Source organism: Pelecanus crispus, chromosome 5 (assembly GCF_030463565.1).
Source record: "Pelecanus crispus isolate bPelCri1 chromosome 5, bPelCri1.pri, whole genome shotgun sequence".
Lineage (NCBI taxonomy): Eukaryota > Metazoa > Chordata > Aves > Pelecaniformes > Pelecanidae > Pelecanus > Pelecanus crispus.
This window is the reverse complement of record NC_134647.1, coordinates 82,172,511-82,188,056: the sequence shown is the minus strand read 5'-3', so window position 1 is coordinate 82,188,056 and position 15,546 is coordinate 82,172,511. Positions and strand designations below refer to the sequence as shown.

Sequence of the window (15,546 nt, the reverse complement as noted above, 5' to 3'; positions counted from 1 at the left end):
AACAGTATATTTACATTTTTTTTTTTTCCTGCTCTTGGTCAACCATGGTGAATGTTCAAAGGTAAAAAAGCATTAAGCAATAACCACAAGATGAAAACATTTTAAACCTATACAATACTTTATACACAAATTTATACAAAGGAACACTTAAATAATACAACTGGACACAAAAATATACACTTTTTGAGAAATTCACATCGGTAATTGTATAAAGCTCTCTTCTGTACTAAGGGTCCTGAAAATTTAGGACTAAAACATTAGCTCTGTAATGCAAAAGGGTTATTGTGACAGTCCTCAAAGGCCACGATAGAGCACACGGACGTATTCAAGGCTATCAGCTTATATTTCAGTCTGTGTATTCAAGTTTTGAGGTCCTTTATGATTACCAAACATCAGAAATATAGTGGTATAATAAACGGTACTTCGGCAAGCAGAGGTTTGGAGCCCTCATCAAAAGTTGTAGGCTCAAAACACCCACTTGAAACTTAAACAAGTGTTCGATGCTACCGTTTATTCAAAAGTAGAAAGAGTAAATGCACTTACTTACATAAAAATAACGTTTACTGTTCAGCAAGCGTGCTCATGTGATTTTTATGTTAGTACAAACTTTAAAAAAAAAAAACCTGCCATATGACTTTTAAAATAAAGGATACCAACTCACCTTCTCCCTACTCAAGTACATTTACATTAAGGCTTTGAATCATCTGACCCAAGATTTTACGACATTAAAAGGAGTGGGTCCGCAGGGCTGCCCGTACGTCTCACTGAGACACGGCAGGGCTGGAATTAAAGCTCACCACCTTAAGGGAACGGAAGGACACACGCTCACGCCGCGCTTCTGTCTCTCAACCTGAACGTCAAGCTTAGCCGTAACAGTGTTTCATGGCAAGAGACCAGTATGTAACAGCTTGGTTTTTAAAAGCAAATTATTAACTCAATGGCAACATCTTTGGAGAAACGTCCTCTTTTTTTAAAAAAAATTCCTACAAATTTCATGCAGAAAGATACTTCTTAAGATTACCTTAAGAAATTACATTTTTTTATGGAATTGGAATGTGTATCCCAAACTGCTGATGGAAAAAAAACAGTCTAAAAGCTCTTCCTGGCTTTTTGTCATACATTTGTATCTTGCAGTAATGGTTCTTTAGCTTCACCAGGAGCCTGGGGGCTGTGGGGATGGCCGTGGCTGCCACAGTGTTTCTTCCAGTTGCCGGATCGGACGTTTAGGTTCGTGTGTTCGGGAATAAACAAGGCAACGAGTAATGCCAGCAGCACAGAGCACGCTCCGAACAAGAACGGGGGCCCGGGAATTATAGAATTCTGAAAACAACAACAGGAACCTTTAGGCACACGGCAGCAGCCTACAGTTGCTAATCAGCACACAAATTTCAAGAGGGGAGAGAACTTGCTACACTAGCCCCTTTCTTTATGAGGGTCAGCAGTTGCCTATTACTATCAGGTGTATCGCTTTGGCAGTTACACTAAACCCCACCCTCTAGTTAAAAATGAGAAAACAGGCCAGCAACCCCCCAAGAGTGATTTCAGACCCTCCTTTTACACTCTTCCTTTACAGTTAGTGTAACAAAGCGTAATACGGCATCATACTCAAGAGCTGGCAGGCACATGATCCCTTCCTCATTTCTTTTTTTTGGGGGATTAGTAAATAAAAGAAGAATGAATACCTGTTGTAAGTGGTATTGCGTGACCCCACTACCTCCTGATGGCGACTCGGGCATGGGGAGCTCATTGAGTTCAACGTGAAATATATAGAATATAAAACCATAAAGTGCTGGTCCCAGACCATTACACAGTCCTCGAATTCCTGTTATCATCCCTTGAACAACACCTGGGGAAAGTAAAACACACCGTTACCTCTCCGTATTTACGCATATATCATCATTCCCTATTTTCCCACCTCGCTGTAGGCAGAGAGCAGCACTTGCCCTGCTGCGCCCGTAGAGACCAGTATATACTGGTGTCCTCGCTCGCGCTGCCTCACACGGGAGAGAGCGCTGGACACAACCCCGCCGATGAAGCAAACTTGTCCAAAGCGAGGAAAATAAACAGCGCTTTAAGGTTGCGAAATACTTCGCTGCTGTGGGGGCCTGTTGACTGTTTTCATTCAAATGCGTTACAGCGCCCAGGTAACCCGGCTTTTACCACTGGGTGGACGGGGCTGCTCCGTGCCAAGATCGGGGCTGCCCGAGGAGCGGTGCCACCGCACCCTGACACGTCCGTCCGTCCGTCCCCATGGTCTCCGAGGGCAACTCGGCGCATCAGGACAGACCTACCCTGCTGGTCAGCATCCGCCGTTCGTGAGACCAGGGCGCTCACAGCTGGGAAGGTGATGCTGGACATGGCCGCAACAGCTCCGGCTGCCCACATCATCCTGCAAAAACAGAGAGGCTCCAAGCAAGCGCTCTGCGTGGGCGGCGTGCCGCACTCAAGAGCGCGCGTATGTACGTATACACGCGCGTACGTCTACACGCACACATGCACGTAAGCGTCTCCCTTGGATAAAGGGTAAAATGCCGAAAGCCACCCCATCATTCAGATATTCAAGTGAAATGTACGTACCACGGTTCTGATCCAAAGCCGTACCACGCAAGTTGGAGTATCTGAAATCCGAGGCCCAGCAGGATGGTATTTTTATTTCCAATGGAGCGCATAAGTAAACTCAAAACTATTGTCTGACAGAGAGGGGAAAAAAGTTAAAAAAAAAACAAAACAAAACAAAACAAACCCCAAAATAACATTTTATTCTAAATGTTAAATACATGCAGATAAATTAATAAATTAATTTCTAATACATTAAAAAAAGCAACAAAACCCCTCAAAAACATCTTACTCTACATGTTAAATACATGCCACTAAACCAATTAATTTTAAAAAGCCCAGTAAAATCCTGCAGAAGCGGTATTTGCCAAGTATTCAGGAGCCTCCACCAAAAAAATAACGAGTAATATGAACAACCCGTCACCCCTTCTGCCAAGCACAAAGGATTTGGTTTTCCCAACACACTACACTTTGGATACGACTGAACCGAGCTGGTTTTTCATCTAAGTTAGGGTCAGAGCGTTGGTCAGTTGTCAGACTCGGAGAAACGGCCGCAGAGAAGGCGTCACGGCTCCGAACCACGCGCGCTGGCAGTTCCCCGCAGCGCTTGACTCTTCCCAAGTTACCAAATGCGTGTCGGGCGCAGCAGTAACTCACCTGTGCAATAATGGAAAGAATCCCAAGGACTGCTATAAATGCTGCAACGCTTTCAGATGAAAATCCCATTATCTAGATGAAAAAACAGGCAATTTGATTATTCACTGTAAACCCTGCATCGTAATAATGCCACAAACATCAGTGGGGAACACACAATGCAGAAGAGCGGGATTATTCAACTCTTCCCTAACTTAGGAAAAAAGGTGGGGTCTGGGTTTTTTTTCATTAAATACAAAAATAAAGGGGCATAAATAGAAAACAAGTAAATGGTTCCCTCAAAAAAAGAAAAAAAAGTTTAATAGTGAACCTCACAGTCCAAGAATGATGCAAATAATTACAAAATATGAGAAACTTTTATAACTCATTCATCGCTCTCCTCTCTTTTTGTCTCTCTAAAAAGAGACAAAACCAGAACAGCAAGAGGGCTTCAATCAGCTGCTGGAAGCTTTTGACTTACACTAGTTATCTCCACTGCCTGCATTAATCCAGCAATACTGAAAACTGTCCTATACATTTACTTCTGTTCAAATCTGTATCAAAACCGTTGCCTTACCTGTCTGAGGTATAGGAAGAAGCTGGAATATTGACCTGCCTCCGGGAGGTAGGAAAGAAAGACTGTTATGCAGATGAGCAGCACAACTGAGTCCTGGCCGACTTTCTTCAGTGACTACGGCAAGAAAAAAAACCGTATAAAACGTTTAATCTTCGTGTTCAGAAAAGCGTACCTGGCCAGAATCTGAAAAGCACGTCACTGAGCGAAGCTGTTACGTGCTACCACCAAAACCCTCCCGGCGTGTTTAGCAAGATCGCTGGCAAAAGTACTAGCAGCGACGCAAAGTTAAACTTGAAAAAACATGGCTTTGTTTTTCAAGCTTGAAACGCAGTAAATGCAGCCTCTTCCCTGCCTCAAAAGCTCAACGCTTACAAAGAACACGACATTCCCGATTTAAATAGCTTACTGCAAAAGGGTCAGCCTGTTCCCACGAGATGGGTGCTCCCCAGGACGCCGGCCGCATCTTCTCCGGCAGCGATTCTGGTACAGCCACGAGGATGAAACAGATGTCCAACACGGCTATTGCCGTAGCCAGGACCACAACCAAGCTGTCGCCATACACTCGACCAAGGTAGGCACCGATAGCAGGGCTGGTAACTAAACTTGCCGCAAAAGTTGCCGAAACCTAGAACAAGTAACAGCTGGTAAGATTTTCAGTGGTGTAAGTCAACAGTATCATTACCCGCTTTTCCTCATTTTCAGAAGCGCCACCGTTTTAATCAGGTAGTGATTGAAAGTAACCCTTCCCCTGTGACTATGTGGTTGCACCTGTGTATTTCAGACAGCCAAAATTTTTCAAGAAAACCCCATAATTTTCCTTCTGATAACTGGACAGCAATGCGAGGCTCACAGCACTCCTGCATGTACTGATGTGAGGAGGTTTAATTAACTACACAGTCTACCGATATCTCGGGGAGGCGATGAGCTGTAGTTAATCTCCACAGCAGTGAAATACGTGGTGCCTGTTAAGTAAAGAGTCACGTGTATGAAGGGCGTATTGAATTTAATGTGCTGGTTAAGCCAACTCAGTACAGTGGATCTTCAGCAAGTAGTTTTCAGTTAACCAGCTGGCCTTGTTGGGAAAGGTGTTAACTTCAAAACTGACGGCACTTTCTCAACGTATCTCAATCCCTGATGTGTACAGGCAGAAAGAAACTATTTAGTTCTATGTCTGCTGCTTTCAGCTCTTCCCACTGCATGAGATAATGGGTTCTGTAACTTGAACACAACAAATAATAAATACACAGGGCTCTGAAGGCTCCAAGATCGGGCAGGTTATCGGGCGGTAACGGAGAAATGGAGGCGAGCTGGAAGAACACAACAAATAATAAATACACAGGGCTCTGAAGGCTCCAAGATCGGGCAGGTTATCGGGCGGTAACGGAGAAATGGAGGCGAGCTGGAAGAACTGCAGGCAGAGAAGCTACTCGGCTCCGTTCGTTCTGTGTGACTGCAGACACGAGCGGAGTCAAGGTATCGCACGACGGCAGTTCCAAAGTTAGCCAGGAACAAAGGGCTGGCTTTTTGAAAAGATGACAGAGTAGCAGCGGTGTGAGAAACAATGGAGGAGTAACTGCAGCCCCTCAAATTACACCATGGACACTGACCATAACTGCTCAGACAGCTGAAAGACAGCTTTTGCCAGGGTCCTGCTTTGTTTAAGTTGGAAGCAGAGTATTCAAGAGATATGGGACTGGATGACGAGAACAATTAAACAGAAAAAACTTACCCCAAACTAAAATCCACTTGCCAGAGAAGAAACAAAAATACCGTTTGGGAAAGCTTTACCTACTCGAAGCATTTAGCACTGAATACCACAGAGGCAGAGCCAAACCAGTACGTACCAAGCCATAGGCCATGCTCCTTTCGTGTTCTTGGGTTATGTCTGCTACATATGCAAAAACCACAGAAAACGTCACTGCAAAAACTCCGGAGACGGAGATAACGGCGAAGTACCACCTAAGAACAGTATGAAAAAATCAGAACAGCTAAATAGAAACAAAAAGTCTCTGTTTACAATCCAAGTACAGTTCAACAGTAAAACATCTTGTCCAACTTTTCCTGACAAATCTTAAGATAAACTTGGGTAAAGCCTACATGCGTGTGTCTCGATACTGCTGTGCAATTCCTCCTTAGCGCACCAAGTACAAAGATATTTTTTTCTGTAATTTTGTAACATCTACAAAAAGCTGCTGCGATTGCGTCCTTCTAGGAAGCAAGGTGATCGAGTAACTTCAACAGGATGCCTACGACCTGAAGCAAGTTCGAACTTCAGTAGTGTGAGGATCTGGTCACTGAGAGGTTGCAACATTAGCCTTCTCTTTACGCTGTAGGCACTAGCACTCATCCTTTGAAACCTTAATCTATCCTTGGAAACAAGCTACTTCCCGGAAAAGGGATGAAGAATCCATGAACAATCCGTGTGACCGGAGGGAAAACGGGAAAGGCTCACGGAGCTGCCCAAACAGCTGGCTCTGCCCCGCGTCAGCGCCGTCTCCGTTATTTCACCCGCGGGTACGGCACGCGGGCTGTCCAACAGCACCGGCAGTTCTGACCCACGTGCTACTGGGGAACGTACGTGCCAGTTGAGAGCTTACTAACTTGCACACAGCGTGCAAGCTGTGGATTTTGGGACTTGAGAAACAGAAGCATAAAACTTCAGCAACATTTCAGGTTGCCAACGGTCACTTCGTGCGCTAGCCTGCATCAGGTAAGGTTTTCGTTTCTGCGTAGCTGGTTAGCATTTGAGTAACACGGCTGCACTAAAGACCTGCACGGTTTACTGGATAGCGTTCTCGTACCTTTTGCGAATGCGCTGAAGTAGGAAGTGGGGCCTGCAGCACAGGGCTCAAAACCACCACCTCTGAAATTCTGACCAAGGCCTTTGGCCTCGTGGCAGCTACTTCAGTTTGACTCCATCCTCCCAACTTTGCACTGAAGCAATACAAAAGCCTCAACCTTCCGCGGAGCACAAACGGGATTATATCCGCAACGCCAGGAACATCAGCACCGTACAGCAACCTCGACAAGAAACGGCAAATCTAGCGTGAAGGAATTTACTAACCATGGGCTGATCTTCATTAGTGGTATTGGTGCGCAGGTGAAGAACACCGTTAGCAGCAAGAAGGACTTTCGTCCCCACACATCAGAGAGGGCACCTATGAGCGGGGCACTGAGGAACGAGAGCAAGCCCTAAAGAAAACAAAACATTTGACGTTAGAACGGAGTGGTTAGAAGCATGATAGGCGACCGCACCACGATCCAATAGCAGGCTGGGCTCTGTTTTGATAAAGGTGATGCCTACAGTGCAAGGCATCGAAAGCAGTACAGTCCAGCATCGCTCATCTTCTCTCCCATGTCTGGTTACATAGAATTTGAGATTTACTACCTCAGAGCTACAGAAAATTCAAAATGCAGATGATCTGGTCATACCAGCACTTCTCTGAACTGTGTTTTATAGTTTTATACATTTAAAATTCACATAAACAGAAGCAATTGAAAATACCCTACTGGAACACCAAGCTCCAAGTAAAAAATTCTCAAACATTAACACCACGTGTGTCAATTGGGATTAGTCAACGACCTCTTTATTTGCTGAGCCCAAACAGCAGGTACGGACCAAGCAATATCTTACTAAACATAAAATGACGCGTATTTGCTTTTTTAGCAATCATTTATTCCCATTTTATTTATAACGGGAAAGCTATATTGAAAAACCCCTAGGATGTTTCTCTCTGTTGGCAGTCACTCCTATATTCCTCCCACCACTCACTTTAAATTGTACTTGTGATGAACTTCTGTCACCTTACCTTTACTCCTTGAATTAGACCATTCATTAGAAATGTATGTTTTGGGAAGGTTTCATGCAAAACCTGGAGAAGAAATATGAACACTGTCATTTACGCAATATTAACTACAAATTATTGCTCGCAATGCATCCAACTTCTACAGTGGCACACCCACAGCAGTTTTGTATTTTCGTAGAATACAGAGAAAGAAAAAAAGACAAGACACACCACAAATAATCTGTTTAATCTCTAATTCAGATGGAAGGCGCTTTAAGGTTTTAGCTTTACTTGAGAGAGGCCCCAGTCCTCTCCGCACTTTGGGAAGGATGTACGTCATCCAACTTCAGCGTCCAAAATCCGTGCAGACCACAGAGAAGCTGGAGAAGGATCTCGGGGCAGATCCCCCATGGTACTGTGTCATCTGTCGGGGGCTGGGGTGAGAGGAGAGACGACGGCACTCTGACACGCCTCTCAATTCGGTGACCAGAGCCTAGCTGTGCGGGTTAGAACAGGCAGCGCTCCCGGCCTGCCTCGCCTCACGTGAGCTGGATGCCACTCGGGGACCGACGCGCGGTTTATATCCGAGAGCCAGCGCACAGAGCCGCGCCAAGACCGCCACTGTGGCTGGACTTTGCCTGGAGATCTCGAAGCCTTTGCTCCTTTTAATTTGTAAGCGTGAGTCACTCTCAAAGATCAAATCCAAATGGAAAGCAACCAACTACACTAGAAAATAATTTGGTACCAACACGTTGCTGTGACTGTCTCGCTAATCGTGGGGACGCTCCGACTGGTGTAACAGGGTCTGTGCTCTGGAGCTGCCCTTAAAGCACAGCCAGGTCAGCAAACATCTCCCTACCCACCTACACACACGCTTGCATAATTTTACCAAGTTTCCAGTGTATTTTTGTCCTTACATTTCTAATGGGCCAACTTTTTGTAGCATCTTGAAAGCAAAGATAATTTCATCGCTATCTTACTGGTTTCAAATCAGAAAATATTTACATGTAAGCTTGAGCATTAGCAGACTTGCACATGAACAGCTACGCCGCATCGTTACGCTGCTTTAGTGAAGTGATTTTAAATTCCTGGTTCCACGTAAAAACACAAAACTCCTCACTTGCACAACAGAGCGGCTCAATGCACATAATTTCCATTTAATTTGGAAGAAGTTCGGTGCCTTTGCAGTAACCGCCCTGTCTCCCACACAGCGAGAAGCTTGAGCGCATCACTTACCACCAGCGTGGGCGCCGTCAGGAGTCCCCAAGCGAAAAACTCCAGGAAGATGACTATGACAGCGTGGTAGACGCTCGGCGAACCTATCCCTTGAGGCTGAAATGAGAGAAAAACCAGGCCGTTAGAACATCCAGCAATCATCCCAGTCACGAGAAATGCACCCAAACGCTATCAACAGAAGGATTAGGAAACGAAACAGGACTCAAAACACGGGAATACAGTTACTCAAGCTAACTGATGCTGAGGGGAATTCCCTTTTTAACCCTTCGCTGCCAACACCCTGAAGCGTCTTAATCCTCCACAGAATACAAAGTGCGCTCCCATCTCAAATTAACAAATAAACCACTTATCCTGCCAGTCTAGGAAACAAGGATGCTACTGAAAGCGGAAACAGACTCTTTGAATTCGGAGAATTAGTTCTTTTTTCTTGAGAAAAACGCTAAGCCCACACAACGCTGCATGGAAATCAAGTTCTCCTAATTTCAAAACATGGTCGTGTTCACACTCGGCTATCCCAAAGTCTAATCACCTGGTCTATCAAACAGCTTTATAGGACTTCTGTTACTAAAAGGCACCATGGCTACGTGCAAAACTTCAATAGCTCTAAATCAGGAAAGAAAAACTGGAATAATGAATGCCAGAAGTGAATCTCGGGAACAGCACCGATGGCTTCCCAAATACTGAGAGTGGGCCTATTAGCTACAGCGGGCTTCAAACGTAGGAAGGGATCTGGATGAAAGATTTGAAATAAGGAACTTCAAATTCTTTGGTCATTTAGTACAGTCAGAAGTAGCTTTTGAGGAGAACAAGAAGAGCATGGGTGGGAGAACCTGCTCATCTCCTATACTCTGCAAATGCTACCCTGTCGAACAACATGCCACAGTTCGTCATTTGCAAATTGAGGAAACGGTACGCTAATTATTTTCATATGACGGTAGTATGAATAACTCATGAGAAATCTCATGTGCATTCTTTCAGCTTAGAAGTGCTGTCTTAACAACCACTTTGCCAGCATCGTGCGAAGGCACGTTACCGACCGAGCGGTGCTGATGTGATTAGGGCGAGGGTGCACGCAGCGCACACGGGCAGGCGAAGCTCCCCACCTCTCGGGAGGATCTCATCAACGCGTATACATGTCTGATGGGAGGGAGCAAAGACGCAGCCGGACTCTTCTCAGAGGCACCGGCGAGAGGACTGGAGGCGCACGCTGGAATACCGGAAATTCTACTGCAACCTTGGACAAAACAAACCCCTGGAAGCAGGCTGCCCGGCGAGGTGGTGGAACCTCCGTCCCCAAAACCCGCCTGGACGCGGGCTGAGCAAAACGCCCCAGCTGACCCTCTCCGGCGGGGAGAGAGCGAGCAGTTGGGTTAGAGATGTGCAGGGGTGCCTTCCAACCTCAAATACTACACAATGTTAAGTTTCAGTTAGGTAATACTACAGCCTTTCTTTTATTTTATGATTTATGCAAGTCGTACCTAGCTTTTCTCCCCAGATTCCAGTATTTCCAACACCGGGGCAGGGAGGGGAAGAGAGCCTTTTGAACAACTGTAGGAAATAAATACAGAAAACCACACTGGCCGTTCACCCCTACTGCTAGAAAAGATCATCATTTTCAGAAGTAAATATGCCAATATGTAAAAGGTGACCTACAAAAGTACCTTAGCACTATACAATTTTTCTTTCCCAAGCCCTCTTCAGTAAATACAGACATACAGAGAATCACAGAATTGTTTATGTTGGAAGAAACCTTTAAGATCATCGAGTCCAACCATCCTACAGTCTCAACCCGAAGTAAAAAAGCCTTCATACTCACAAAGTTATTTTATTAAGATTGGATAGGGAAGAAAGCTGACTGTACGTAGAAAGCCTGGAATGATGTACATCTTGAATGTATTTCGGCTATTTTTTCATCCTATTCTCTTAAGGAGGCAAATTACTAGTCTTTGTAGGTACCGAAAGCAGCTATAATTGTCTTCACTTCTCACAATTCCCTTCCCTCTCCACCCACAACCTTCATTTTAGTTTTGGGTTAACAATTTATCCAGCTCCGCACAACCCGTAAGTAACAACCTCAGCTGTTTGGCTCAGTCTGATACAGAAAATCGGGTTCACTCTCATCGTCGCCAGACTCCCGTCAGGTTACTGCCTGCAATGCCTCAGGGGGCCACGAGCCGCCCGTCGCCCCATGCGCCAGGGCTCTAAAGCACCCCCGTTCCACTCGCACGCGGGCAACGCGAGCTCAACATGAGCTCAACAGCTGCCCGCCTCCACGCTGCCCTCGTCCAGCTCCGGGCAGCCGCTCGGAGATCACATGCGCAAACCAAAGCAGCGGACCGAGAGCAGCGGCTGCTCTGCGCAGCTGAACTGCTGGCCATTTGAGAGGCGGGCGAGCGGGTGACTGCTGCTCCCTGCCGTGTCCTCCAGCTGTACGCGACCTGATCGGAGGTTTCCATTACGCTGGCAGGAACAAACAGAAGTGACATTTAGCTCACTAGGGTTAAACTTCCTTGCTTTCTTCTTGCTAATGCTGACTTACCACAGGTAGTGTGATTTGTTCTTATCTACAGAAAAAAAAAAGTAATTTAGTCACATTTAGATCATCACCTCTATAGCTATTTTTAAAGACGGCTGCAATGATAAAGTAGCAAAAATACTCCTGAGGTGGAAGAAAGAGGGAAGGAGATTAATAAGCAGTTACGTTACAGTGCGTTAAGATATATTATTTCCAAGCTTAATGATTCCTAGTTTTTACTTTCATTAAAAATAATCCATCCACCAAGCCAGGAAACATGGAATTGCTACTCTCCCCTTAATCGGTTTAGTGGTGGACTTGGCAGTGTAGGTTAATGGTTGGACTGGGTGATCTTAAAGGGCTTTTCCAACCTAAATGATTCTATGGTTCTATGTGCATTCAGTCCACAAGAGTTACGTACTAGTCTGACGGACCCTCCTACCCCAACGCGCACAGCGCAGGTGTCGGGCATTCAGCCCTAACTCCACAGACCTGCCCCGCTGTGCTTTACACGCTGGCTAACGTAGCGCAACGTGACAGAACGTAATAACCTAAGTGCAACCAAACCAGAAGGCCTTACCCCTGCGGATGAAAGATATGGAGCCTCTGCGCGAACAACCTGCAACCGAGATGTTCCAATCGCAGTAACAGCAACCCTTCTCTGCAACCACGTAGCCGGAGCAGAAAGTATTTACGGTTGGCAAAATCTGCGGCACGAAACAACGCTCTAAGAATGCCCCATTCTGTAGTTAGAGAGAAAATGTCTTTAACCAAACACTTTGTACTGCCAGTGACGCCAGTGACAAAAAGTGTATACGCCAGGCAACCCTAAGCACGCACATCTGACAGCAACGGAATAGCTATCAAAGCCACAAAGGCATCGGATACAAGCTCCCAGCCGCTGCTCCTCTGTGGGAAAGGAGAGGGCACCAAATAAAGCACTAAGCTCTAATTCTCTCCAGCACTGCCCTGGCGTGTACCTCCTAATTCATTTCACGAGTGCTTGAAAAATACATAATCTCACAGAAGATGAATTCCAACTGGTCACAAAGGAAGGCAGAATTAAGAAGAGTGTTGAAACCACTTCACTGGTGTTACTGCCCCTCCTTTGCTGAGCCTGACAACACACGCTGGAGTACACACACCATTACACGCTGCCTTCTGTGATACAGCTGCTAAGCTGCAAAGAGAACAACACAAAAATAACCACCACGCACCAACCCAGCCTCCCGCACCATCCCCTGCCTCGCCGAGGGGACCCAGCGTAGCCTGTGGCGGGAGCCAAGCCTCTGCAGGGGCAAGGGGCCGTTCTTCCCTTTCGCTTCTGTTTTTTCTTTGCACATCAGAATCAGTGATTAGACACTGACTGCAGTTCCCCATCAGTAAACTCTTTATGCCTGTGACACCGCCTCATTAAACAGCTGTGTGTTCTTGCCAGCAAGAGTCACACAGCTTGCTTTCATCTCAAATAGTTTCAAAACAAGCCAATCAGGCTGGAAACTGTATGCTTAGATGCTTGATGAATTACTGGTTTGGAGACATTCAAGACACGGGCCATTTTCATTTACCTGTTTCCCATGATGCCACATAGCAAAGAAACTAAGGAGACTAAGCACAGAAGACTAATTACATGTTTCAGCAAACATTAAAAAAAAAAATCCAAGGATAAACTTTTTGCTGTCATTATAAAGACTACTCAGCTATCCCAGACTTCATGGCTTTAAAAATGTATTTAAAACAAATAAGTTCTCAAAACATTTATGTGAAGGCAGAAAATATCACAAGCTGGTATTTTCATTATCAAACAACAATCTACATACCGTCCTCTCATGTTTACAGCCCACTTTTCCACTGTTTTATAAACAACTGAAAATCTTACAGAACTCACACAACTTTGCGCTCTGCTTTTGAAACTGGTGGGAGCCACTGCACGCAGCACCCTAAGTACCACTGCATGCAGTCAGTATAGCGTCCTTTCTCCTCTCTTGGCAAAAGAAAGTTAAACTCGAGAGATAAAGGACGCTTGGAAGTATATTGTACTTTAATCAAGGATTACTCCAGGGAGAAATTGTGCGGCACCATGTCGCATGACTAACAACATTTACTCTGCTTCTGTCACTCATTCTAAAATACCTGCATTTCATGTTTATACAAGGTAATCTCGTACACGTCTACCTTTACAAAGAGCAGGAAAACATGTCCTGAAAAACATCAGCATCCACCACTGGCATTAGTTTGGCTTCTTACCACTAAATAATCCAGACAGCCGGTCAACAGTTCAATGAACAGCTGTAGTGACTCTGACACCTCCCTCTTCACCATTTTTGTTCCAGAAAGACAAACTGAAGGGCCACCAGTGATGCAGTCTGCCAAGATGTCTCCTTATTTGAAATAAGCACACTGTACTTAGTGAAGTGCACATCAAAGCCACACAATGTTACCCAGTGGAAAAAATCCAGGAGCAATGATACCTTGGAAGCGATGCTACTCATCCATTAAAGAAAAAAACAAGCTCCAACAGCCAAAACACTTGACAGCTTCCTTTCTTTTTAAAATTTATGTTTTTAAGAGGAAGCGCGATAGTGGGAGGGAGACGCAAAACACTTCTTCCAAGCACCCTTTATGGGCTCAAGCTGCGCCAGGGGAGGTTTAGGTTGGATATTAGGAAAAATTTCTTCACGGAAAGGGTAGTTAAGCACTGGAACAGGCTGCCCAGAGAGGTGGTGGAGTCCCCATCCCTGGAAGTGTTCAAAAAACGGGTAGATGTGGCAATTTGGGACGTGGTTTAGTCTAGTCTACCCTTGATTGGTTTAGTGTGGACTTGGTAGTGTAGGTTAATGGTTGGACTGGATGATGTTAAAGGGCTTTTCCAACCTAAACGATTCTATGATTCTGTGACTTCTCTGATGCGGGGCTCCGTCCCGCTCACCAGCCTGCTCCTTCTCGGGCTACGGAAACGTCGGGGACGGACGGCTGCCGCGATGGTGGCCCGCTGGCGATCCCAGCCGGGCTTCGCACCACGGCACCCTAACTGCACTCCGCCCTCCCGCCTCGCCTCACGAAGGCCGGCGGCCTGCCCGCGCCGTCCGGGGCCAGCGTGCAGCCAGCCGCTGCTCCCGAGCGCACAGCTGGCTTCCCAGCAGCTCTTCCTTCCGCAAAGAGTCGCTTCAATCATTTTCAGTGTCAAGTTCGGGTTAGACACGTACCGCGGGGGCCTGGGACAGAGGGCAGCGGCCCGCAGCCACCTGTGGCTGACTCCTGAGCCCTAACGATGGGCCCCGGCCCAGCGAGCGCCCCGAGACAGGCGGCCTGAAGCGCCCTGCCTCCCTCGCAGGTGTTTCTCGGGCACCTGCCTCACAGAAACCAGCCCGCGGTGCCGGCGCGAAGCTGCTGAGGCAGAAAAGAAACCGAAACCTCGCCAGAGCGCTCGGCCCGCCGCCGCCGCCGGAGCGGGGCCCGCTCGCTCGCCGCCAGCCGCGGCTGCCCGAGGCCCGCCCCGCCGCGGGCCGGGCCCGGCCGCACCTGCCGAGGCCCCATCGGCAGCCCGCACGGCGGCGGGGCGAACCGGGGCGCCGCCAGCCCAGCCCAGCCCAGCCCGCCCTGGGCCCCGCCCGGCCTCACCGTCCCGCCGTCCTTAATGATGATCTTCTTGGCCAGCATGATACTGCGGTTCACGGCGCGTTTCTTCTTCTTCCCCCCCTGGGTCATTTTACCATCCTACCGCCCCGGGGGGAGCGGCGGCAGCAGCGGACCCTCCCCAGCAGCCGGGCCTGGGCCTTCGCCTCCGCTCCCGCCGCCGCCGCCGCCGCCACCGCTCACGCACCCGGCGCCATCTTGGCCGGCCGCCCCCGCGCGCCGCCGCCGCCGCGCATCACGCGATCGCCCCATTGGCTGGGCGCGGGTCACGTGCGCAGGAGGCACCGCCCCCCCGGCCCGGCCCTCAGGGGCGGAGGGCGCGGGGTCGCCCGGGGGGGAAGGGCCCTTCAGGAGCACCCAGGCCAAGAGCGAGCTAACGCTGCCAAGTGCTCCACTAAACCGGCTGAGGGCAGAGGAACAATTCATTGCATGTTCCCCGGCTCGGTGGCTGCATTATTGTTTTAAAAGTAAAACGAGGAGTCGTTAAGGTTGGAAAGGTGGTGTTGGGTTGACGGCTGGACTGATGATCTGAGAGCTGCTTTCCAAACTTAACGATTCCTAGTTTTTACTTTCATTAAAAAATAATCCAGCCACCAAGCTAGGAAACA

The 15,546-nt window shown here is 47.4% G+C and overlaps 1 protein-coding gene across 1 annotated transcript; it reads right to left on the bottom strand.

Moving 5' to 3' along the window:
• Positions 1 to 10: 10 nt before the first annotated feature.
• On the bottom strand, positions 11 to 15,048 carry SLC71A1 (solute carrier family 71 member 1). Its single transcript, XM_075710154.1, has 12 exons — positions 14,924 to 15,048; positions 8,788 to 8,883; positions 7,576 to 7,638; positions 6,831 to 6,958; positions 5,611 to 5,725; positions 4,173 to 4,391; positions 3,767 to 3,880; positions 3,214 to 3,285; positions 2,578 to 2,690; positions 2,292 to 2,389; positions 1,683 to 1,846; positions 11 to 1,320 (listed from the first exon to the last, which is right to left on the bottom strand). Exons 1-12 carry the CDS (start codon positions 15,008 to 15,010, stop codon positions 1,114 to 1,116), a joined length of 1,476 nt encoding a protein of 491 aa, XP_075566269.1. The 5' UTR covers positions 15,011 to 15,048; the 3' UTR covers positions 11 to 1,113.
• Positions 15,049 to 15,546: the final 498 nt, after the last annotated feature.

Bases quoted from the DNA above. Each gene is read 5' to 3' on its own strand.
- SLC71A1 (XM_075710154.1), bottom strand. From the start codon at position 15,010: ATGACCCAGGGGGGGAAGAAGAAGAAACGCGCCGTGAACCGCAGTATC. The intron at 1,847-2,291 runs GTAGGTCTGTCC...TACTTTCCCCAG, and splicing joins GGCGGATGCTGACCAGCAGG to GTGTTGTTCAAGGGATGATA. The intron at 1,321-1,682 runs GTATTCATTCTT...TGTTGTTTTCAG, and splicing joins CGCAATACCACTTACAACAG to AATTCTATAATTCCCGGGCC.